The sequence below is a fragment of the Zootermopsis nevadensis genome, unplaced genomic scaffold (assembly GCF_977971745.1).
Source record: "Zootermopsis nevadensis isolate Lab colony 2312 unplaced genomic scaffold, Znev_1.0 Znev_ptg000021l, whole genome shotgun sequence".
NCBI classification, from domain to species: Eukaryota; Metazoa; Arthropoda; class Insecta; order Blattodea; family Termopsidae; genus Zootermopsis; species Zootermopsis nevadensis.
In genome coordinates this window covers 6,602,719-6,626,010 of record NW_028259153.1, presented here as the reverse complement: position 1 = coordinate 6,626,010, position 23,292 = coordinate 6,602,719, and the positions used below count along the sequence as shown (strand labels likewise).

Genomic DNA, 23,292 nt, shown 5'->3' with positions numbered 1-23,292 from the left:
CCGCACTGCTATGAGAATCTCGAGTCTCTCTCACATACATGCACATTTTCTCTCATTTTTAGTGTTACTTCGTAATGAAATCCTTATAATTACATGTTGTGTTTTTAAAAATACAAACTTAGAAAGAACAAGTTACTTATATATTAACATTACCAAAGCTTACCTAAATAATATTTAGTCTTTGTCTTAGAATAATATTGGTTTCAAACTCCTGTACTATAGGAATTTAATACTAGGTAAATGGTTTAACAGTAAGCAACTTCAAAATATGGCCAGCTGGATTATGTGTAATCTGTGCTGAATGGATGATAAAAGTAGGAGACACGGTCCTTACATCCAAAAGAACTTACTAATTCACCATTACACACGTACTTGAATGATTTTTAGGAACAGTTTTGCTGTTTTTATTCTCAATAAAATTCATAAATACAATCTGTGAGTGACATGCACAGTCTTTAATGTAAAGGCAAGTTGTATATATAGTTATCCCTGACCTATAATGCTTAGTGATGGAGGCTGGACATGTCACAAACAGTAAAAAAAATATTAGCATAAAACATTTGGTCATCTGTTTATAGCAATCAGTCTGTTATAACTCATCCACTGTTAGATGTTACTGTAATAATCAAGTTCAGTCCTACGTTACTTATGGGAACTGTATAACTATATTTATTTTCTGAAAAGGAGAGGTGGTGTTGTAATGTAATTTTTTAAAAGATTTCTGTCTTCTGGGTTGTTGTGCTGTGTAGAAGACAGAAATCTTCAGACTCTCCGCTGTGAAAATTTCAAAACTCGTCCTGATGATGGAGGCAGTATGACCTCCGAAACATTGGTTAACATCGACCAGACTACACAGCGCAACAACTCAGAAGACACAAATCTTCAGCCTCTCCGCTGTGAAAATTTCAAAACTCGTCCTGATGATGGAGGCAGTATGACCTCCGAAACGTTGGTTAACATCGACCAGACTACACAGCGCAACAACCCAGAAGACAGAAATCTTCAGCCTCTCCGCTGTGAAAATTTCAAAACTCGTCCTGATGACGGAGGCAGTATGACCTCCGAAACGTTGGTAAACATCGACCAGACTACACAGCGCAACAACCCAGAAGACAGAAATCTTCAGCCTCTCCGCTGTGAAAATTTCAAAACTCGTCCTGATGATGGAGGCAGTATGACCTCCGAAACGTTGGTTAACATCGACCAGACTACACAGCGCAACAACCCAGAAGACAGAAATCTTCAGCCTCTCCGATGTGAAAATTTCAAAACTCGTCCTGATGATGGAGGCAGTATGACCTCCGAAACGTTGGTAAACATCGACCAGACTACACAGCGCATCAACCCAGAAGACAGAAATCTTCATACTCACCGCTGTGAGAACCTCAAGTCTTACATAATTTTTTTTACATTCTCCTGATCCTGTTCAGACTAATCTTTAGTGACTGATATACCTCTTTCTACTGAACCCAGCTAAGAAGACTTTCCCCACTTTTTTACGTAGGGATGGAATGTGCAGTTTCTGAAATTGTGTGTTCTGTTCAGATTACTAGGTGACGGACAAGTTTCGGAAACTCAGTACGACAGGAGAGAGTTAGGGGTGAATTAACTGTTTAACTGAAGAGTTACACTGAGTTCTGGCACATACGCAATATTTTATACGAGAAGGAAGTTTTAGCACTGGGTTCTCAAGTGCAGAGAAGAACCATTTAGAACCTTCTATTTGTACTTCATAAATTCATGGATTTGCTGAGAGCGATGTAAGTGAATTACTTTCATGAACTTAACTATTTGTGTTATCTCATGTACTGTGCTTTGTCGAGGGATACAAAACCAGAGATTCTGTATGGCTGTCTGTTTTCTGCATTTCACTAAATGGGAGAACTAACAATCAATATTCAAAATGTTGATAAAGTATAACTTTAAAAGTGACTTATGGTCAGTTCGGTTACATCTTCGAAGTTAATTCTTATGGTGCAGGAGCTACGCGTGTATTAATACATCTATGAAGTTGGTGCGATTCCGTAAAAGTCTTCAGTTGGCAAAATAAAATATCCATATTATGTGATACATGCCATTAGGATTGTAGAACAAAAAGGAAACCTCATCACAGATCAAATAGAAAAGGCCAACTCCCTAAACGCTTATTATGCGTCGGTATTCAGTTGCGAACGGATAATTTCGCTAAATAACCAGCTAATCCAATCAACAGATTCAGATAAAACGTTTACCATTAGTATCAATATCATAAGGAAACGGATAGCAGCAATCGGGAAAAATAAATCCGTCGGACCAGATGGCATCCCCGGGGAAATTTTAAAGTTAGGTGGGGAAGCAATGATTCCATACCTTGCGCGTCTGCTGGAGGTAACGATGAACAACAATTCTATCCCAGGGGACTGGAAGAAGGCTATAGTGGTCCCTATTTATAAAGGGGGAGATCGATCGGTAGTTGGGAACTATAGACCGGTCAGTTTAACCTCGGTGGTTTGCAAGCAAATGGAGCACGTTATAGCAGGGTATCTAAGGCAAGTCTGGGAAAGGAGTGAGTGGTTATATGAGGGTCAACATGGGTTTAGACCACGTAGTCACGGTTTGTCAAGATGTTGCTGATTCATTGGACGAGGGAATCAGGACTGATGCGGTTATAATAGATTTCTCAAAGGCATTCGATTTAGTCCCACACGATAGGCTGATTACAAAAATTGCTGCAACCGGTGTGGACTTGAGGGTAGTGTTATGGGTAAAGGAATTTCTCTTAGGACGTTCGCAAAGAGTAAGAGTGGACGGACAGCTATCTCATGAAGTCAGGGTAACGTCAGGAGTGCCGCAAGGGAGCGTATTAGGTCCCTTGCTATTCCTAGCTTATGTTAATGATATTTGGAAAAACATTGATTCAAATATACGGCTTTTCGCTGATGATTGTATAGTATACAGGAAAATAATGGATAGTAGTGACATTGATAAGTTACAGACAGATATGAATAGATTATGGGAATGGGCGGTAGAAAATGAAATGAAGATAAATCCAGGTAAAAGTAAAGCAGTCAGCTTCAATAGAGCTAGGGTGAAGGATAAGCTGAGTTACTTTTTTGGGGATCAATTAATTCCAGAGGCAAATAGCTTTAAGTACTTAGGAATACTTATTCGCAGTGATCTGAGCTGGGCAGATCATGTGAATTATACACTAATTAAAGCATGGAAGGCTCTCCATTTCGTAATGCGTATACTAAAAAAGGGAAATAACAATACGAAACGTTTAGCTTATACGTCGCTAGTGAGACCGATACTTGAATATGGAGCTGTGTGTTGGCACCCTTACAGGGAAGGACAGGTAAGAGCCCTAAATCGGGTGCAGAAGAGAGCGGCTAAATTTGCAAATTTCACGAACGAATCTGGTTGGGAAACATTGGCACAGCGTAGATTGATAGCCCGAATGTGCGCCCTTTTCAAAGCATACACGGGGGGCCGGGCTTGGAAAATGATAGAGGATAGATTATTAAAGCCATGCTACCTGGGCAGGGACGATCATACTCGGAAAATTAGGACTAGGAAACAAAGAACGGATGTAGGCAAATATTCCTTTGTAAATAGGACCATAAGAAGCTGGAACCAATTACCTCCAGGCGTGCTAGAGTCTTTCCCCTGTAAATTAGGCACCTTTAGAAAGAGGGTCAGAAAAGTAGTTACAAGCTAAGGGTTATTAAGTTGGGAATAAATGGTGATAAGGGAAGTGAAGTTTCTTAGTCTCCAAGTGATGAAGGGCTGTAGTTCTTTGGGATAAAATTTTCATGTACTGAGAGCGGACTTTATATTCTACTCTAAGTATTGTGATTAATTAGTGGATGTGTGTTTTTTATTGTGTGTCAGATGTTTTATTTTGAGTGTGGTATGTTGTATTGTTGTGTCTCATTGTATTGTTGTGTGAGTGCATCAGTTCATGACGTTTGTAATACATTACAGTTATTGTCTTATGTCTAGGTGGTATTAAGTTGTTTTTTTTTTAAGTTAAGTACTTGAGGTTGGGTGGTTTTGTAATTTATGAGTTGGTTGATTTGGAGTGGGATGTGTTGTTTTTGTTGTGTCCTTTTTTTTATTGTTTTGTTCTGTCTCTGTGTTGATGTATCTCATTGTTTGTTGTGTCTTATTGTTTTTGTTGTGTCCTTTTGTTTATTGTTTTGTTCTGTCTCATTGTGTTGATGTATCTCATTGTTTGTGTGTCATATTGTTTTTGTTGTGTCCTTTTTTTATTGTTTTGTTCTGTCTCTGTGTTGATGTATCTCATTGTTTGTTGTGTCTTATTGTTTTTGTTGTGTCCTTTTGTTTATTGTTTTGTTCTGTCTCATTGTGTTGATGTATCTCATTGTTTGTGTGTCATATTGTTTTTGTTGTGTCCTTTTTTATTGTTTTGTTCTGTCTCTGTGTTGATGTATCTCATCGTTTACTGTGTCTTATTGTTTTTGTTGTGTCCTTTTGTTTATTGTTTTGTTCTGTCTCATTGTGTTGATGTATCTCATTGTTCTGTTCTGTCTCATTGTTTTGTATATTATTGTAGGACACTGCCACCGGGTATAAACCCATTTGCAGTCAATAATAAATAATAATAATAATAATAATAATAACAAAAGCATTTATTTCTAAAGACTTCGCCATATATTGACCAGTGGGACACAACTTGGGTTATGTTTTCTGAAAACCTTTTCCCAAATGACATACTAATTTTTCACCTAAAGTTCCTTTGGTGTTTACTTTTAAAATGTCTTTAATCTTATTGATTATTTCTCATATTATTATTATTAGAACCATCCTCTTTTGGCATTGCAAATGTAAAACAGTTGTTTTTCATGTGTGTAATTTGCACCACTTAAAGTAGATTTATATATTAAACACTGTTTAGAATAACAGCTCAACTCTGATATGACATGGTTCCCAGTATGTTTTCTGATCTCATCATATTTAATTGCATTATTTAAAATATTCTTAAAAATGTATATTTTATTTCGGTAACTGGATACTTTCATGAAATACGGACAGGGTTTGATGTCTGTTGCTTGAAAATTAAAATGTGCATGGCATATGAGAGTTCTCTGACCGAGCACTTGGCTAGTTATGGAATGAAGTTGGCTTATTGATGAATTACACAATTTGTTTTGGAGATTGAAATAATGCAACAGCATTTCAAGAAAAAATTCAGGTACTGAAAATGAAATAGGTGATACCAAAATTATATCGTTGTATTGAGTATATGTGTGTACAGGCACAGATATTGTGTTTCTTACAAATTGAAGGTTTATGGCAACCCTACGTCGAGCAAGTCTAATAGCGTTATTTTTCCAACAGCGTGTACTCACTTTGTGTCTCTGTGTCACATTTTGGTGATTCTCGCATTGTTTTTAGACGTAATGCTATTGCACACTTAATAGACTACAGTATAGTGCAAACATAACTTTTATATGCACAGGGAAACGAAAAAATTTGCGTGACTCGCTTTATTGCGGTGGTCTGGAACCGAAACCGCAATTTTTCCGAGGTATGCCCGTATTTGATTATCCAAACCACAGTCCAGGAATAGAATCTTCTAAGATGAAAGTCCACCGTTAAACCAGTTCATAAATCATTCATCAGCACAAGAATGATAGTTTGTCATAATCAGGACTGAAATGCATTGAGAGCTTGTATACATTGGTTGTTTCTATCTGCTTTTTTCCCCAAATTTCTTAATTAATAAACTTTGTTTTACAATGTTTAACTTGAGCAGAGCATTTTCTTCCTCTCTTTCCAAATTCTGAAATTAGATTGTGTAAACTGGACCTTACTTTTGTATGTGCAACAGTTTGTATAAAATGGCATGCAGGACTGGAATTAACCTTTTGTAAGCAAGGAGACAGAAGTATAATAAATTTAATTAAATCCGTAGAGTAACAGCTCCAGAGAGCCAAAGCCGACTAACTTGACTGCTGGCCTCACGTTCACATGCCTAAACAGAGGTGAACGATCATCCAACCAGATACAGAGTGACCCCCAGCCATTGCTAGTTTTCATAACTGGATTACGCTACTCATTGTAGCTCCCCAATTTCCTCACGAAGCTGGGTTGGCACCGGTCGAAAGCTCACGAGAAACTTCCTTCTCTCCCGAGACTCGAACCAGCGCGCATTTCGTATCGCCGGTCGCCTCAGAAATGTAATTAAGAAAAATGCTGTCTGCATCCAAGGGGCTTTGGATGGCGTCGAAGGACGGGTTATCCGTAGCAGCAATAACAGAAGCGTAAGTAAATTCTTCTGTGGACTTTCAGTGCTGACTCAAAATACAAGTTTTCATAAATATCCTTCGAATTTCTGCTAATGTAACACTCGGACGTACAGACAGACAGAGAAGGCAGCTCAGTTATGCGCTTGTCTTTCTTTTTAATTCTGTAAACAAAACAGATTGGGTTAAACATTTCCATGTTTGGTTTGGTTTAGAAAATGAATGTCATATTTTCTTTCTTCCTTGATAAATTATAGAAGTTTTTAAATCAATACATTAATGTCTTTGATCATCAAAAGATGGCGAAAGCCGGTATATTCTATCTAGGAGTTATACAGAGCACGTTGTTTCTTAACGATTTATCTTGCTTACAGCAGTGAAATGGTTGGCCTAATACGAGTCTAGTAAGGATGAGATTAGGCAACATCAAATGTCAGAGAGCAATTTAGTATGGGCAAACGGGAGGTGCGTAGTTTCCGAGACTTAGACAGAGACAGATGGAGATATAACAAGATGAAATGTACCAAATGGCTACTGTACAGTGTTGCATCAGGCCGAGAACTGCCATTAGTGAGACAGAATTAGGCCCATTCCCATTACACTATTAGAAACTGCATAAAGACTTGTGGTAACTTGAGCGACTGGTAGAGACACCTACATGCTCCGTAATGAAGAAACAGGCGTATCTCTTCACTGACTAATACCTAATTCTGTTCTTATTGGTCTTATTAACAACACAAACGAATTGCGATATAATGTGTACACTTTCTTCAGGTTTCACATAAACACAAAACCATGCGTTGTAAACATTGTTTTTTTATTCTTTACTGATTAGTTGTTTATTGGAAACTGGCGACAGAAGAGCGTGGGGGAGAGTGTGGTTAGGTTGATTGTTATAGAATAGTAGTTTACTTTAATACCGACTGGCTATCGAGGTCTACATTCAATTTTGGTTTACCAATGGCCCTATAGGAGCGCTACAAGATGGAAGTAGATGGCAGTAAAGTCAAAACGCATCCTAGAAGAAGACAGTCATCTGTTATGTTGTGCGGGTTTACCAGAGCAGTTATATGCGTGCGATTGAAATTAATGGCTTAGTAATTAATGGGCTTAAAATGAATTGAAATGTTAGCATATAAAGCGTCGAATTGAACACGATCTATAACCGATAAGCCAAAAATATCTGCTGATGTAAATTTAATAGTGCACCTGGTCTATGTGAAATATACATTTTATGCCGATATAACACGGTTTCACTCATTGTGTGGTGCATTACATCGCAGTGACTCGGTTCCACATCCTCGTTCATGACAGTGCGGCTACCACGTGATGCCCTGAATAATGATGTGTTCGTATTGTGGTAATAAATATACGGGAAACAGATGACTGTCTCTTTGTCCTTTTCTTGCGTGAATCAAACGTAAATCAGTCTTTGTCAAAGTGGAATCTGTTGGGTCGTCGTGCGGTGTTTGCTAGAATGAAGTCTGTAGCAGTTTCTTACGCTAGATGGCAGCTTGGATTGCCAGCTCTATATCAGGGCAGCCAACGCAGGAATCCTGTAACATGTCTGTCTTCTCATCCATGTTACGTAATGCTGGAGGTGGTGACAGCGTTGGAGAGCTAAACAAAACAAAATCACAAACCATAAAATTTAAACAGCAACATCTGATGTGATAAGTTAATACAAAAATAAGGTAATGAACTGACTGCTAAATTCAGATATTTTGTTTCCAACATACAGTTAACGTTGCAATATGTGTTAGCTTTTATGTATATATAAATGAATTATCAAATTATTAAGCAAAAACATTTCTCAGCATTTCATGATTATATAAGAACTAGAAAAAAAGTTGACAGTGGAACCACGTTTCCGGAGAATCTGACGTAAATACGTGTCTGTAATGTAATGTAATAATTCTTATATAAGACAAGTAATTGTGATATTCTAAAAACCTGTGCATGTCTTTTACTATACAGCTCAGAAACCTGCGGGGTGTACAGGAGGTTTATATTATACTTTCTCCAAGATCCAACCATTGCTTTCTTTTCATTTGATAATCCTGCTCGTACACGGGACATCACAAGGAAGTGGTCAGAATCGATCTGACATCCATAAGATTTGACATGTGCCTTGCATCGATAAGTACGTGATCGATTTGTGTAAATGTGGTACCATCTGAGGAACCATCTGTTCTCTTACGGATTTACCTGTGAGGAAAGAGAGTGGATCCCACGATCATGTTTCGTGATGCTGCAGAAAAGATTAATCTTGATCGATTGTCATTGGTGTTACTGTGCATGCCAATCGTAGGTAGATACCACCTGAGTGTTGAAGTCACCTAATACTATCTTAATGTCGTTCTTCGGGCATGCATCATATGCCTTCTCCAATGCATCATACAAGTCCTCCTTCCCTTCATCCAAGGATTCCTCAGTTGGGGCGTGACCATTTACAATGCTATAATTAAAAAACTTCCTTTGATCCTTAATATTGCAAGTCTTGAACTAATAGGAGTGAACCCTATCACCAGATGTTTAAGTTCTGGGGAGACCACAAAACCTACACCGAACAAACTCTTCTTGTCATCACAACTTTAGAATATTTTAAAGCCGTGTTATTCCAAGATGCCTTTCACAGTCCACCTCATTTCTATTCCTGCTTTGTATTTCTTGAGCTGGTCCAGTAAGATATTTACAGCTCCTGGTCGCTACAGCGTCAGGACATTCCAAATCCCAATATTTAGATCCACATTTTTCCGAAATCGTTGCCCGTCCGTTGTCCACAAATCCATCCGGCTTCTTTCCTTGAGGTTTCATAACATCTTTCTCTTTACGAGGTGGGGTTGTTAGCCCCACGCCCAACCCCCAACCTGGACGACCTGGTCTCCATATTTATGTCGCCTGGAGACTGGGTTCCCTGGCTATACCCCCCGACATTGGGTACCCCGGAAACCCCGCTCCCCGTACTCGCCGTTGTGAGCTCCTGAGGGGTCCGCAGTATTCACTAAGGAGGAAATACAACAGGTCCTTACAAATTCATCTTCTGGGTCTCAGACAGTTTTCGGATTTGTGACCTTAGTCAATCGAATCATTTCCCAGGAACAAGAACAGAATTTGCCTTAGCGCCATTCGTCCCTAGTGGTCGCTGTCCGAACAACAGAAAACATCTTTGCCGGGGTTCGAACGAAGGAAACATTTTCTCTGACCCAGCGCCCGGGCCCCTCAAAAATCATCTTTAAAATTAATCAAGTAAAATGAAACCGGGCGTTATTTTTAAATAAGGGCAATGAAATTGCAATCTTCTCATTATTTTTAAATGCGTTCTCTTCTTATAGGAAAAGAACTTAGAATTAATTATTGAATGTAACCAAATTATAAGTTAGAGTAATTTTGTTCAACTACCAACAATGTGTAAATATGGACCGACAATAGTCAGCCTTTACGTGAACTCCTGCGTGTATAACAATGCAAGAAAAATGATTGGAATTTTTAACCCACACCTGCAACAATGTTGGCTGAGCATGCCATAAGGCTCTTTTCTCGTTTCTTATACATGAAGTATAATAGAATGAATGAACCGTATTGCACTCCATTCCTTTACCCAAGAAACTGATTGTTACGTCATCTGTTTACTTGGCATTGTTGTGTTTCATTATTGCCGTCAACAATCCGCTTTCGTTATTGCGGAAAGAGCTGAGCTGTGAATCGCTTGTAGAAGAAGTGCGTCGTAGAGCAGATAAGTTTGTGCTGTTAAAAACCTTTTAGAATATCACAAGTTCTTATCTTATATAAGAATTATTAAGAAATCTGTGAAACTGTCCTCCACTCTCTCCATTATATTTTTGATTAAATTGATAATTGCTGGTGGACGTCGCGGTCTCGTACAATTGAACAAAGTTTGAGGTAAGGGATTCCTATTTATTATTAATGTTCATCACATTTCATGTTTTCATCTGCATTTGTGAACTCGTGTAAGAGAATTAGACTTGTCTTCTTTCTAACTCAGTTTCAAGTGACATTAGATTGACTTTTGTTTGTTCACGGCAACATTTATAATGAAAGAATATTCCAGTAGGCAATCAACATTTTACAATTTTAAAGAAATTAAACGTGTTTCGTATCCCAGAATCTAACACTTTTCATCTCTTGATACATCGACATTATTAAAGCGTTTTAGGGAACTCTGAAGAAATTTTATTTCGGTTTTAAAAGCCTAATCTCCCTCTCATTATCTCCCTACATCAGCAGATTAAATCCGGGGAATGTTTGCTATTATTGAGTGCAAAGAATTTGTGGGTGCAAAACGTGGTCTTTCACTTTGATGGAGGAACATAGACTGAGGGTCTCTGAGAACAAAGTGTTGAGGAAGATGTTTGGACCCAAAACGGGAGTGGAGCAGATAATAGAGAAAATGCATGACGAGCTCCTCACCCGATGTTGTTAGGGTGAGTTGAGTGTTTACAAGGCCTGAAGGGAGGAGACCTCTGAGAAGACCTCGGCGTCAGTAGGAGGATAACATTAAGATGGATCTTAGGGAGATGGGTCTCAATGGAGTGAACTGGATGAAACTGGCTCAGGATAGACCTCGGTGGCGGGATTTTGTGAATACGATGATGAACCTTCTGGTTCAGCAAAGGAAGTGGGCTATTTTCTTTGAAGAGCCGAGTACCAATCGACTTTTCGTAGAATATCTTGCTCATTGCAGTGTGTGAGTTCGGTGATCTAGGCCTGATCTACGCATGCGTTGGAACAAATTTGATCTTTTGTGACTGTTCCCAACTGTAATTCTCGCGTTCGTTTGATAAATTTAAAATACATTTTGTGCTCTTGGTTTATATAAATGTGTAACTTAGGCAGGAAAGTCCTTAATCACGTAAGCTCTTAAGCACTTTTAGTTGTACAGAGAGAGAAGAACTCGAAAATTTTATGCTTATGAAATGGTGTAAACTTCTTTTTGCAAAATTTATTTAACTGCCTGGTTCTGCAACAAAAGTCACGCAATTTCTATGGCATATTTTTTCCTAAATTTTTAAAATCGGCTCACCAGAGCAGAGTCATCTAAGACTTTATAGATTACACTGATATTTTATACGTAATGTCTACGTAGTTTACATATAAGGAGATTTAAGTTCATGCGAGTAATGACAAACACGCGGCATGACTTAATATTGCCTAAATCAGTCACATCTTCAGGGTGATTAAGCCAAGAAGACTGAGATGGGCGGGTCATGTGGAGAGCATGGATGGGGCGAGAGGTGTGCACCGGGAATTTTTGGAAAGCCTGAGGGGAAGAGACCTCAGGGGAGACCTAGACGTAGATGGGAGGATAATCTCAGGCGGGATCTATGGGATATAGGAGTTGAAGGAGGCTGGATTTTGTGGGCCCAGTGTAGGTTCTGATGGAGGGCTTGATTAGTTCGGTGTTGAAACTTCGTGTTCCGTAAGCCATCTGGTTGGTTGGGTCCACTATTTGGGAAGCCTGAGGGGAAGAGACCACTGGGGAGACCTAGACGTAGATGGGAGGATAATCTCAGGCGGGATCTATGGGAGATAGGAGTTGAAGGAGACTGGATTTTGTTAGCAGAGGGCAGGGTCTGATGGAGGGCTTTGGTTGGTTCGGTGATGAACCTTCGGGTTCCGTAAGCCTTCTAGTTAGTTAGTTAGATTAGTCACATTTAGATCTTTGTCATTTTGTGTTGGATCTCGACAGACATTTCTATAACAAAGAAACAAACTGAGTCCATCGAACCGAAGCCCTGCTTGGGAATCTAACATTATCCTAGGTTATCAAATGTCTTGCCTTTTATGAAACTTAAAGTTTCATGTCCGTGTTTATAAAACCCCGCCTCTAAGCCACATCCACAAACAGATGAAGACAATCCACGCCTTCATTCTCCACCCTCTAAGATTCATTTTAATATTATCCCAGCAACTCATTGTACTCTCAAGTGACCTTTTCTTGTCAGGTCTTTCGATTAAAAGTTGTACTTCTTGTCTCTGCCATGTGTTCTACATGCCCCGCCCATCTCATCACCCTCGATCTGACAGCCTACAATTTATTAATCAGTGAAGAGATCTATAAAGCTCCATATTACGCAATTTTCACCATTCTCTTATCAGTAACTCTCTCGCAGGACCAGATATTCTTCTCAATACCGTGTTTCCTCTCAGCCACTCTCATTTGATGTGCACACGCGTCAGTATGAAGAAAAATCTGTAACAGCGATCGACTGATTTTCAGGAGATGGAGTCAAACCAACATCGCAGCTGTTTCCAAGTCGGCGTCAGGTGCACGTGCACCAAAGCTTTGGTCCGTCTGAACGAGCTGAGAGGGAGGAACCTCTTGTGTGACGCGGTGTTGAGATCGGAGGACGGCGGCGTCTTTCGAGTCCACAGAGTGATTCTGTCGATGCACAGCGAATATTTCAGGTTTGTTCATTTACTGACGTGGTTTATTAACACGTGAATTAAGAACACAACAGACGTCAATTCGTGTGTGAAATGTTTAATCCCTTTGTTGCAGAAACCTGTATTTTTATACGGCTGATTGTCTTTTGTTATTTGTTCGTTGTCATGAAATCTCACGGCATTTCAGACGTACTTACTGCCTTCTTTCCCTGATGATGGAGGCAGTAAGCACCTCTGAAACGTCCGATAATTTCTACGGGACAACATCCCAGAAGACGTACGTGGCCTTTTGTAATAATTTTTAAGTGCGGTTGTACCAAGGTGACAGTCAATCGATCTGTAGGGAGAAATAGAATCCATTTCCAAAACGTCTTCGTTTTAAAGACGACCGACAAAGTCCAGAAGAAAGTTGGTAATGCCCGGAACATTGGGAGCTGCTGTGAGTTGCTCTGTATGAAATAAACTGTAACAAAGACGTTCGTGAGAAATGTTTCATTGACAGGAGAGAATCGTTCGAGAATGTGTGCTTACGTTAATTTGCTTGTTTTAAATAAATTCTCGGCGAGTTCTCGAAATGAGAAATGAATTTTAACCACGAGCCGTTGATTCTGTTTTCCAAAAGACGTATCTTACGTCTTGTTACGAGCTGTGCCCCTTTTACAGTTTTCCGACAATCAAATCTTTCCGTTTGTCTTGCACTGCAAATCCCTTAATTTGTAATAGGAAATTCTTTGCTGGTTGGTCATCACTTTAAAGGCCTCGTAGAAACATCGGCTTTTCTTTTAAGTTGTTTATTGTCAGGAAAATATTTTGACAGAACAAATAATTTCATATTACGAACTGATCAATCAGTGGAATGTACAGCCTGCGATGTGTTGAAATATTTGCGTTGGCTTTAAAATTTCTGTAATAGTTGTTATAAGCTCAGACATCTCTTGAAGGAGTCAAGGTTATGTAAGAAACGAGGGTGACCATTCTATAGTTCAAATGTTCGCTGCTTGCTTTCCGATTTTTAGGTTAAATTCTTTTAAGCTTTCGCCCGCTTTTGAACTCTCGCATTTAATCCGGTCCCATTAGTACACATTCTGAGAGTTTTTTAATTATTCAGGTAACAAAAATTCATCCACCACATTGACGAAAGAATACTTTTATTTGGCTACGTGAGTCATAAAAACTTAAACTTTATGCGCATTACATGTAATTTTCTGCTCGCCGTTTCTCCAAATCGACGTTTCAGGGCCCTTTTCACGACAAAATTGCACACCAGTGAGGAGACTGATGTTCTCCTCCACGGAGTCAGCTCAGACATGATGACCCACATACTGGATTATGTTTATTTTCGCGAGGTGGACATCCGCTCCGACAACGCGTGTCGGCTGCTCGAGACGGCTGACTACTTGTGTATACCGGACGTTCCTAAACTCTGCTGCGACTTCCTCATGGACTCGATGGACGTCGACAACTGTATCGGAATCATGCAGTTCGCAAGGTAATTGTTGTTCATTTGTCATTTGCTGTGACGCCAGCCTTCGTCGCTGGAGCGAATCAGCTTTACTAAAGACAGCAGCCGAGTGCCGGGTCGGAGATTAAGGCCTCTGACTGAGGACTGAGCAAATTATTAAGCGTTGGCATTTTGTTATTAATGTGCCTGTAATTTAAATTGTCTGGTTTAACTGCATATGTTTTGATCGTCATTATGACCAGAAGATGACTAATTTCAACATATGGAACGTTAATCGCGATCTATTGCAGGGTCATAATTAAATCTGTCTTCCTCTCGAATTCCTTTCCTTCGTTTTCTTTCTTTCTTTCTTCCCCTGCGGAATTCCTTGCATCTTACATAATCCTCCCAACACCAAAATCAACATTCAGCCCCACATCTTTCTGCATACAGCAAAACCTCTGACGACCGAGCCTCGATTATCCGATTCCCGCATTAAGAGACCGAATTTCAACCAGATCGGTTGCGATTGATTTCCACCGGCCAGAGTGGTTAAATCGATGTCCACGCGGTACAGTTCATTGATCTAACCTCACAACCAGATTTTGCTGATTATTATGAACACTTCAAGACATTTAGAGAATTGGTTATCATCGGGCAAAGACAAAGACCAACCCGCTGGGTCCCGTAGAAGATGAACACATACTCCTTCTTGTTCATGACAACACAGCAAGCAAATCAACTGACATCGGAAGTTGAGTTCATGCGATGGACAGAGTGACTGATAAATTCACTCTTTTAGTACAGGGACTCCCTCGAACAGCGCTCACGAGTGACTTTCGCCGTCGGCTTGTGCGTGCGCATCATCCGCCGACGAGGAAAATCTGTATTGAGTCTCTACTTATTTGTTCAATTCCATGACCACGTTCCCCTTTGCCCCGCTCTTTCGACTTATCGGATTATCCGACCCGTGGTTCCCCCCATTTAGTCCGGTTAAACGAGGTTTCACGGGATTAACACACGCAGTTACCAAAACGTCGTTTCGCTAAGGTTAATGCCAGAGTTTTAAATTCTACACTCCTCATCTCACTGCCTTCTTCACTTGCGTATACCGTGCCCTTGTTTCAACCTATAACCTTATCATGAGGACGAGCGGGCATTGCCTGGGAACTTTCGGGTCCGAAAACTTTCTATTTTGCACCGTTTAAATGGACCATCCATCATCTTTGCCTCTCCTCGTGTCTGCTCTCAGCCTCGTTCATAAGGGCTTCAAACTGTTAAGGTAAAAACTGGAGGCGAAATACTGTGGTGTGCAAATAGTTGAGAATCCAGTTCTTGCTTCAGTATTTCAATGTGTCAGAGTCCGAAGGAGATCGATTCTGAGTTGGCTCTTACCCTCGCTGTCGCAGGTCTCACTTCATCGCCGACCTCGACACTCACGCTCGTCGCTTCGTTCTGCTTAACTTCGTGGAAGTGTCTCGGCAGAGCAAAGAACTGCTGGAACTGCCTGTAGAGGAGCTGCAAACGATAATCGAGGCCCAGGAACTGAACGTGGAGGACGAGAGAGTTGTGTGGGAGTGCATTCTCCGGTGGATCAACCACGATCCGGACAACAGGAAAGGTCACACCGCCGGCCTTTTGCAGGGTGTCAGACTGGGACTACTTGACGAAATGTTTTTCAAGGAGCAGGTCAGTATGACCCTGAAATCGTGGATGTTTATCGGAAGTGAAACCCGCATTTTCAATTCCATATTTACACGTGTTCTTAACTAATTAATGCAAATCGTGAGCCTTTCGCTTAGTCACGTGTAAGCCCGTCTGTCTGTCTGTCTGTCCATTGGAATTTCCAGCTCAAGAACGTCTAAACGGATGTTCATCAGATTTAATACTGATGAGTTTTAACGGAATCTGTTAACACATTCCGATTCTGGTTAAAATCTCACAATAACAACGTGAAAAACACAATTTCTTGAATGCCTTATTCCGCGCAAAATTTCCTGCGTCAGAAATCCTCATATTAACTTAGTTGTCATGGTTACAGTAACTTCCTGTCGTATGCCGCTGGTAACACGCTCGCATACGCGCGTTTACGTGCAAAACAAATATTCGATTCGATCTCTTATGCAGAAATGTGGTTGGAGTTAATAATCGTCTTTTATTCATTGTCTGCGCTACAATCTTTGATTACAGTCTCAGCTTATATTAAGATCCATTACGCGTTTTAGTTCAACTACAGCATTCCACCGTCAACTGCATTCAAACGTCCACTCAGCTTGAATAGGAAAATCCTCCAACAGATAAATCACGTCTTATGGCGCAGCGTTCTACTTAACCAAAGTTTCTGACGCCATAAGAAGCGGGTCTTAGCTGCTATAACAATTTCACGCATCTCAGACGATGAACACTTAGCATGATAATCTGTAGCTGATTGACCACATAGGGACAACTGATATCCGAAAAGTTCATCAAGAAGCCTTCGTTCTACATCCAAGAGTAAATTACCCGAGGGGCTTTAAACTCATAGCTTGAACATTCTAATATTTTAAACGTAATCTCACGAAGCAGCCATACAACTTATGATATTCCTTCTTCCATTTCGTCAAGCGCTTTAACCCGAGATGAAAAAATGTTTCTACTCTAAGTCAAATGCCCTGTGATTTCAGCCACTCACCTCTTACGAATACGTGTGAAACAATCGCACGGATTCATGAAAATATTATCTGCGTCAAATGCCTTTACAACTTATCATTCGTATCTACTAGTTTTGAATACTTAAAGAGATCCACCTGATGATGACTAATTAAGGTCGAAACATGCAATGGCTCTTAATAGACATCGAGCCCATAATCACACGCTGTTGTGTTGATGGGCCTTCCACCCAACCACCAACATGCAGAAGGTTGCCTCTCTTGAAACTCGAATCGACTGATTGTCATAATTTTCTTTCGATGTTACGTAATTTTGACGATTAATTAAAATTATCGAATCAAAAAGAATGTGCATCTCGCACGGGAGAGGAGAAACAAATTACAATTTTTAATGTAACTCAAAATGCAACCCTTACTGCAGTATTTAACTTTCGGTTGAAACACATTTCAATATTTTTCTCTAAGAACAATTTAACTTTGTTTTCGTTTCTCCCCTCAACCTGTGCATTTGTTAAGAGCGTCGTTACATAGACCAAAAAACATATTTTCATGTATATACCACAGTCTATTTCGGTGAGTTCCCAACTAAACTATGTGTGAATTTCTTGTCTCCTCTGCAATGGAACATTCCATTTCTTCCAAAAAAGTTCTTAAGGTCCACATTCAACTGTTCAACAGGTATTAGTACATCCGTACGTGACAGAAAATGTTGCGTGCAGACCCGTGATCTCGGAGACGCTCAAATTCCTGGACGACGTGAAAAGTTTGACGAAGGACGACAAGGAATTCGTGACACCAAGGATTGCCCGCCCGCGAAACCGACGGGACATTCTGTTTGCTATTGGTGGGTGTCTTGGCATAAGGCCGACAGATGTGATCGAAGCTTACGACGCACGCGCAGACCGGTGGAGTGTGGTGAGTTGAACTCCTTTATACTCTTACCGTGCCTTGTTAAATGACGCCTCTGAGACAAACTACTTTTCCTTATTTGTACTAAGTAATTGTTTATTTAATCTTAATCACGAGGACCTCTTAGCCTCTTTATTTCGTGTTCGTTAATTTCCATTGCAGTGAACCCTTTTTTAAGAGAACCTCCAAAGACATGAATTAAAAAGAATAAATAAATAAATAAATTACTCAAATGCTGAGTCTCGTGTAAAATGTAAGTTCTAATAGGAATCGACGAAGGATGTGAAGTTTTCCTTAAATACCGTTTACAATAAGCGTCCTACTTCAACTGTCATGGCAACCTGTCTGCTGATTTTAGACATCGTTGATCGTCAGTGGATCTCAACGTAATAAATGAAGCACTGATCAGTGTCGATGTCGGCCATCTGCGTGGTAACGCCTGGGGTGCGGTGGGGGACATACTGCCTCCATCTCTGCGTCGATGAAACCCAAAACACCGACATCTGTCTTTGCCATCTTATGAACCTGAAATGTCAGCTGTTGATCAGAAATTGATTCTACGTTTGTCTGTCGAACTTGACGAGAGCTTCTCCTCGGGTCTCCCTGTTTCCTCCGCCTCTCATAATTCCTCCATTCCTCTAAGTTAATTTCTCACGCTCTTTGTCGAGTGCCTCCCTCCACGGGGAAGCAATTTCGGTCCACTGTTGGGGGTTGCACCTCTGCTCCGGTGGTTGATTGCATGGACTCTAATGTAAGGACTTCACATCAGTAGACCGAATGACCCAAAGAAACATAAAGCCACGACCTGTCGTTCCTGCAGGTGGAGGGGGTCGACTCGATCGGTCCGCGAACAGGCCATGGCACGGCAGTGGTCGGTTTCGACATTTACGTCATCGGTGGTGGCGACGACGGCTTTGAATATTTAAGCTCATGTTTCTGCTTCAACGCTGTTACGAAGACATGCCGCGAGGTGGCGCCTATGAATGAAAGCAGGTAAGATGCAGCTTGGTAACTAAGGAACTCCTAGGAACAGAGTCCTTCTTCAAAAGCTGATAGTTGCTGTCTTAGTCAAGATACAAATCTGGGCAGGGGCTGTACAATTGTACCACTCACATACAGGAGCATCGTGCAAAGTGCGAATAGGTCGGAGGACTTTTACGACAATTTTGTTTTTAAGAATGCGATTTGCTTGTTAATTCAATTGAATTGTGGTTTAACACGAACGAGCGAACAATTGCGTTCTGCGAGAGGAAATGCATCTGAATCAGCAATAAATGAGCATAGCAGAGCGTGAACTTTGTTCGTTACAGATACAGTGTTATGGTGGCAGTTATGCGAGGTGCAGTGTACGCCATGGGCGGTTCTATTTATAACAGAACGGCTGAAAGATACGACTGCGAGACGGACCAGTGGTCTTTGATCGCTCCCATGAACACAGTGCGATACAAAGGAAGTTCGGCTGCACTGAATGGTACGTAAATCCTGTGAAACAGAAATTTGTGAATTAGTGTAGAAGGCGAGGCGTCTGTCTGTCTGTCCGCGTGTAAGAACGCAAGAATGTTGAAGGAATCGCGGGATTTGAGGTTCTCACGGTGGCTACTACGAAGATGGCTGTCGTTTGGCTTCTGCCGACGTTTCAGACGAACATCTTCAAGGCATTCCTCTTCGCTCTTGATCTTAGTTTCCCTCCCTCCATTATCCAATATTCTTTCATTATCCCTTTCTTTTATCCGTGCTACGGACTTCGTTATTTCACAGACTGCAACGGCTTGAAGTTCTGAGTGCGTGATGGTTTCTTCTGCTCTCGTAAGCTGTCCCTGTGTGTCGTCTTCTGCCTTTTAGTGTGCACTAGGAGTGAATTCAAACAACCATCAAACTATGAAACTGGCTCTCAAATAATACAGATGTAATATGTTTTTGTGACTCGAAGGGGGACTTAATATATTTACAAATTTAAGTAGGGATTGTCCCATGTCTGTGCTCTGCATAGACGAGTTTAATGCCTCTCCCTACACCAAATATGTGTACAGTTCGTGTCGTATGGCTAATTTCTTTTTACAGACAAAATATACGTTGCTGGTGGATTAGACGGAAACAATTCTCTAAACTCAGTGGAAGTTTATGACCCGGACACCGACGAATGGACGTTCGTTGCACCAATGCTTACTGAACGTGAGGATTTTTCTTGCCTCGCGTTCCATGGCTTCCTGTACGCCCTGGGTGAGAACTCTGGACATTCTGAGTGATGTTCCTCTGTCCTTTTTACAGAATTTGCTATTGTGAAATGTTTTCCTGGTTTTCTCTGAGTGACTGAGATTTTATGAACAGAATTTTTCTCCTGACATCACAGAGTTAGTTTGTCAGTAATTTTATCCCCGATTTCGATTACATTCTTCCAAAAAGAACACTTAACTAACTAACTAACATCGCACAATCTCTTGTGGTATCTCAAGTTACGTATGCCCCATTTTTCACACAGTCCCAGTTTTAAAGGTAAATATTTTGTTCTTGTAGCACGGAAATTTTCTTTTTGCCGTGCTGTTATCCCCAAAAAGCCGATGGTTTAAAGCAGTCCCTTCGCAATCTTTGCTTCAAGTACGAAAATAAAGTTGTAGCTGTTCCTGGTACTAATACTGACAATGCAAGAGGGAATGAATTTTCTTCGTTGAATTCCATTCATTCGTTCCGTTTACGGAATTACCAATTTTAAGAGCGTAAATCCGTTTATAAGACGGTCGGAGTGTTAAACATCGAAATTACTAGAAATACAAACATCTAGAAAGTTATAATTGGTGATGTTGAAGGTAAGATACGACTTGTGATACATAGGCGTAAAAGGAAGGATAATATTAAAATGTTTTTAAGGAACTAGATTGTGTGGGATGAGGCCAACTACAGACTTTTCTGAATAAGGTAATGAATCTTGTGGCTCCATAAAGGCCAGACATTTAGTGGCCAGGTGACAGAGTTACAAATATCAAGAAGGGCCCCGCTGAATGGGATTAGATAAGTTCCTTTTCGCAGCTTTCTTTAAATGCTGTGACCTAATACGGAATGTGTGTGTCTGTGTGTATGTACAGGAGGATGGAACGATACATCTGACGTGCTCAGTACCGAAAAGTACGTCCCTGCAGAAGACACGTGGACCGAAATCCCTGCCATGAACGTGTATGAACCTTATTTAAACGCAGAAGTTATCGACGATATGATCTTCGTCATCTGTAATTATTATGAACAAGACTACTTCTTCCCCCGTGTCGCATGTTTCGATGACAAGGAAAATCGATGGTTTGTTTATTTGTTTCTTTGTATGAATTTTCAGGGCTGTATAATCACAGACTGTTACTTTCTAAAAGCTCTAGGAAGTGAATCATTTCCGGTCAAAATAACCGCGATCTTGCTGATACTGTCGAAGAAAGTGGCCGACGTTTCAGAGGTTCTTCCTGCTTACTCAGTGCCTTGAATAAATGCGCGAGAAATGTTTGGGAGGAAGGGGGTAGAATGAAAGGAGGCAGGGCGACTTTGCGGTCAAGCTGATTGGTTAAATCAGAGGGCGATTGACTAGGAAATGACAATCAGACGTAAGCCGTGACTGCATTAATAAGAAGCTCTTTGACTAAGTTTCCTTGATCAGTGGCACTCTCTTGGGCAGGAAGTTTCTGGCGTTCAGCACATCAGCATCGCCATAATCTTCCGCTTTCGTCAAAGTGTTAGGCCATTTTCAGGTTTAACGACGCCTACCGCCTCTTGTTCCCATTTCTGATGGAAGTTCATTTACAAATGGCTGTCTCTTGGCGTGTTTGACCACTCAGTCTCCTGAAATCTGTTGACGGAGTTGATAAGGAGCTCCAAAAACATCCCAGAAGACAAATTTCTTCATACTTGTTTGTGCAAGAGCCAGAAATCCCACGGAAATTCAGTTAATTTTGGTTTGTGTCTGTCTTACGTGTAGCAGAACCTCTCCGGAACTATTTTTGATGGGACAAAATATTTTTTGAAAATGTATTGCTAAAGAGGGAAATATTGTCATGGGCGCGTGTCTCAAACAAAACACGCGTATCTCTCCAAAGAAAGATTGTGATTAAATTTATTTTTCTGACCTAAGCTAATGGCTTAATGAAGTTTACCAAACGTCGCTAGCCAGAACACAAGTCATTTGACAGCGTTTTAAAATAGTCATAACCTCTCCCTCCACTTCGATGTAATAAAATGTTTTACCTTATAATAGCAATATGGCCGCTGTTTTATGTGCATGAGTAAAAGAAAGATCACGTGGGAACTGTTCTGAAATATGGTGAGGCAATCGTGCATTGAATTCCGATTGGGGGAATTTCTGTTAAGGTTGTCAGGAAACAAATTATAAGCAACGACATTTCGGTGGAAGCTGTGCCCTTAGCTTCAAGCAGTTTCCCATTCTACACAAAGACATTGATATTTTTAGGTCAACACATTTTACGACTCACAAAGATACTTTTAAGAAAATTGTTAAATTTTACATAAATGCACTGACATTCAAATTACATTTCTATTAAATTTTTATTAAATAAATTATTTATAGTAGAAGAGGCTTTCCTTCGTGAGTTACATCATCTCATGTTTTCTGTACCTGTCAGTGAAATGTGGTAAAATTTGTTTTGAGTGTAGTTTATACTAATGGACGATGAAAGTTTGTTTTCACTTTTAATGTTTCAAATTGCAGGCACCAGGTGGCAGACATGAATGTTCGTAGATGCGGGATGTCGACTTGTGTCATCGAGAACCTACCAAAGGCAAGCGATTACGCCTACAAGCACAGAGACAAATTGATAGTGGAGAAACGCAAAAGAACCTTAGATTTAGAAAATCAATAGTTTTTGCGGTTGATTACAACCACAGCGAACACTTTAAGTTAACTTAAAATTTCTCCTCCATCAATTTGTCTCTGTGCTTCACACTCCGTCCGTCTTAACCAACGGACGTTACGCTCTTAAAATTTGTAATTCCGTAAACGGAACGAATGAATTAAATACAACGAAGAAAATTAATTCCCTGTTGCATTGTTAATATTAATAGCAGGAACGAATTAAAGGATGAAAGAGTTAAAATATTATTTTCGTACTTGTAGCATCAGGAAATTGCGCCTGACATCTGTCGTCTGCTTCATGAAACTGCGTGCGAAATTAACTTTAAATATCAACACTAGATGGACTGTTCCAAACGGCGTTACACAAAGAAGTGACGAAAAGGAAAGCCTACGAAGGGACTGCTTTAAACCATCAGCTTTTTGGGGATGACAGCACGGCAAACTGAAATTTCCTTGCTACAAGAACAAAATATTTACCTGTAAAACTGCGACTGTGTGAAAAATGGAGCATACGTAACTTTGAATACCACAAGAGATTGAGCGATGTTATTTAGTTAGTTAGTTAGTTAGTTAAGTGTTCTTTGTGGAGAATGTAATCGAAACCACGAATCGGGGTTAAAATTACTGACAAACTAACTCTGTGATGACATGAAGAAAATTCTGTTCATAAAATTTCAAGAACTCAAAAATACCAGGAAAACATTTCACAACAGCAAGTTCTGTAAAAATGATAGAGGAGCATCACTCAGAATGTCCAGAGTTCTCACCTAGGGCGTACAGACAGCCGTGGAACGC

General features: G+C 40.3%; 1 protein-coding gene across 2 annotated transcripts; it reads left to right on the top strand.

Moving 5' to 3' along the window:
• The first annotated feature begins 7,282 nt into the window (after positions 1 to 7,282).
• On the top strand, positions 7,283 to 22,930 carry LOC147873145 (kelch-like protein 10). 2 transcript variants are annotated; one of them, XM_087352495.1, is made up of 10 exons: positions 7,283 to 7,942; positions 12,490 to 12,677; positions 13,894 to 14,145; positions 15,507 to 15,786; positions 17,424 to 17,660; positions 18,475 to 18,647; positions 18,965 to 19,125; positions 19,716 to 19,874; positions 20,735 to 20,942; positions 22,354 to 22,930. In XM_087352495.1, the coding sequence occupies exons 2-10, from the start codon at positions 12,493 to 12,495 to the stop codon at positions 22,502 to 22,504; spliced, it is 1,806 nt and encodes a 601-aa protein (XP_087208621.1). In that variant the 5' UTR covers positions 7,283 to 7,942; positions 12,490 to 12,492; the 3' UTR covers positions 22,505 to 22,930. The 2 variants fall into 2 exon arrangements, with proteins under 2 accessions (XP_087208621.1, XP_087208620.1); XM_087352494.1 differs by lacking the exon at positions 7,283 to 7,942 and adding an exon at positions 9,827 to 10,151.
• Positions 22,931 to 23,292: the final 362 nt, after the last annotated feature.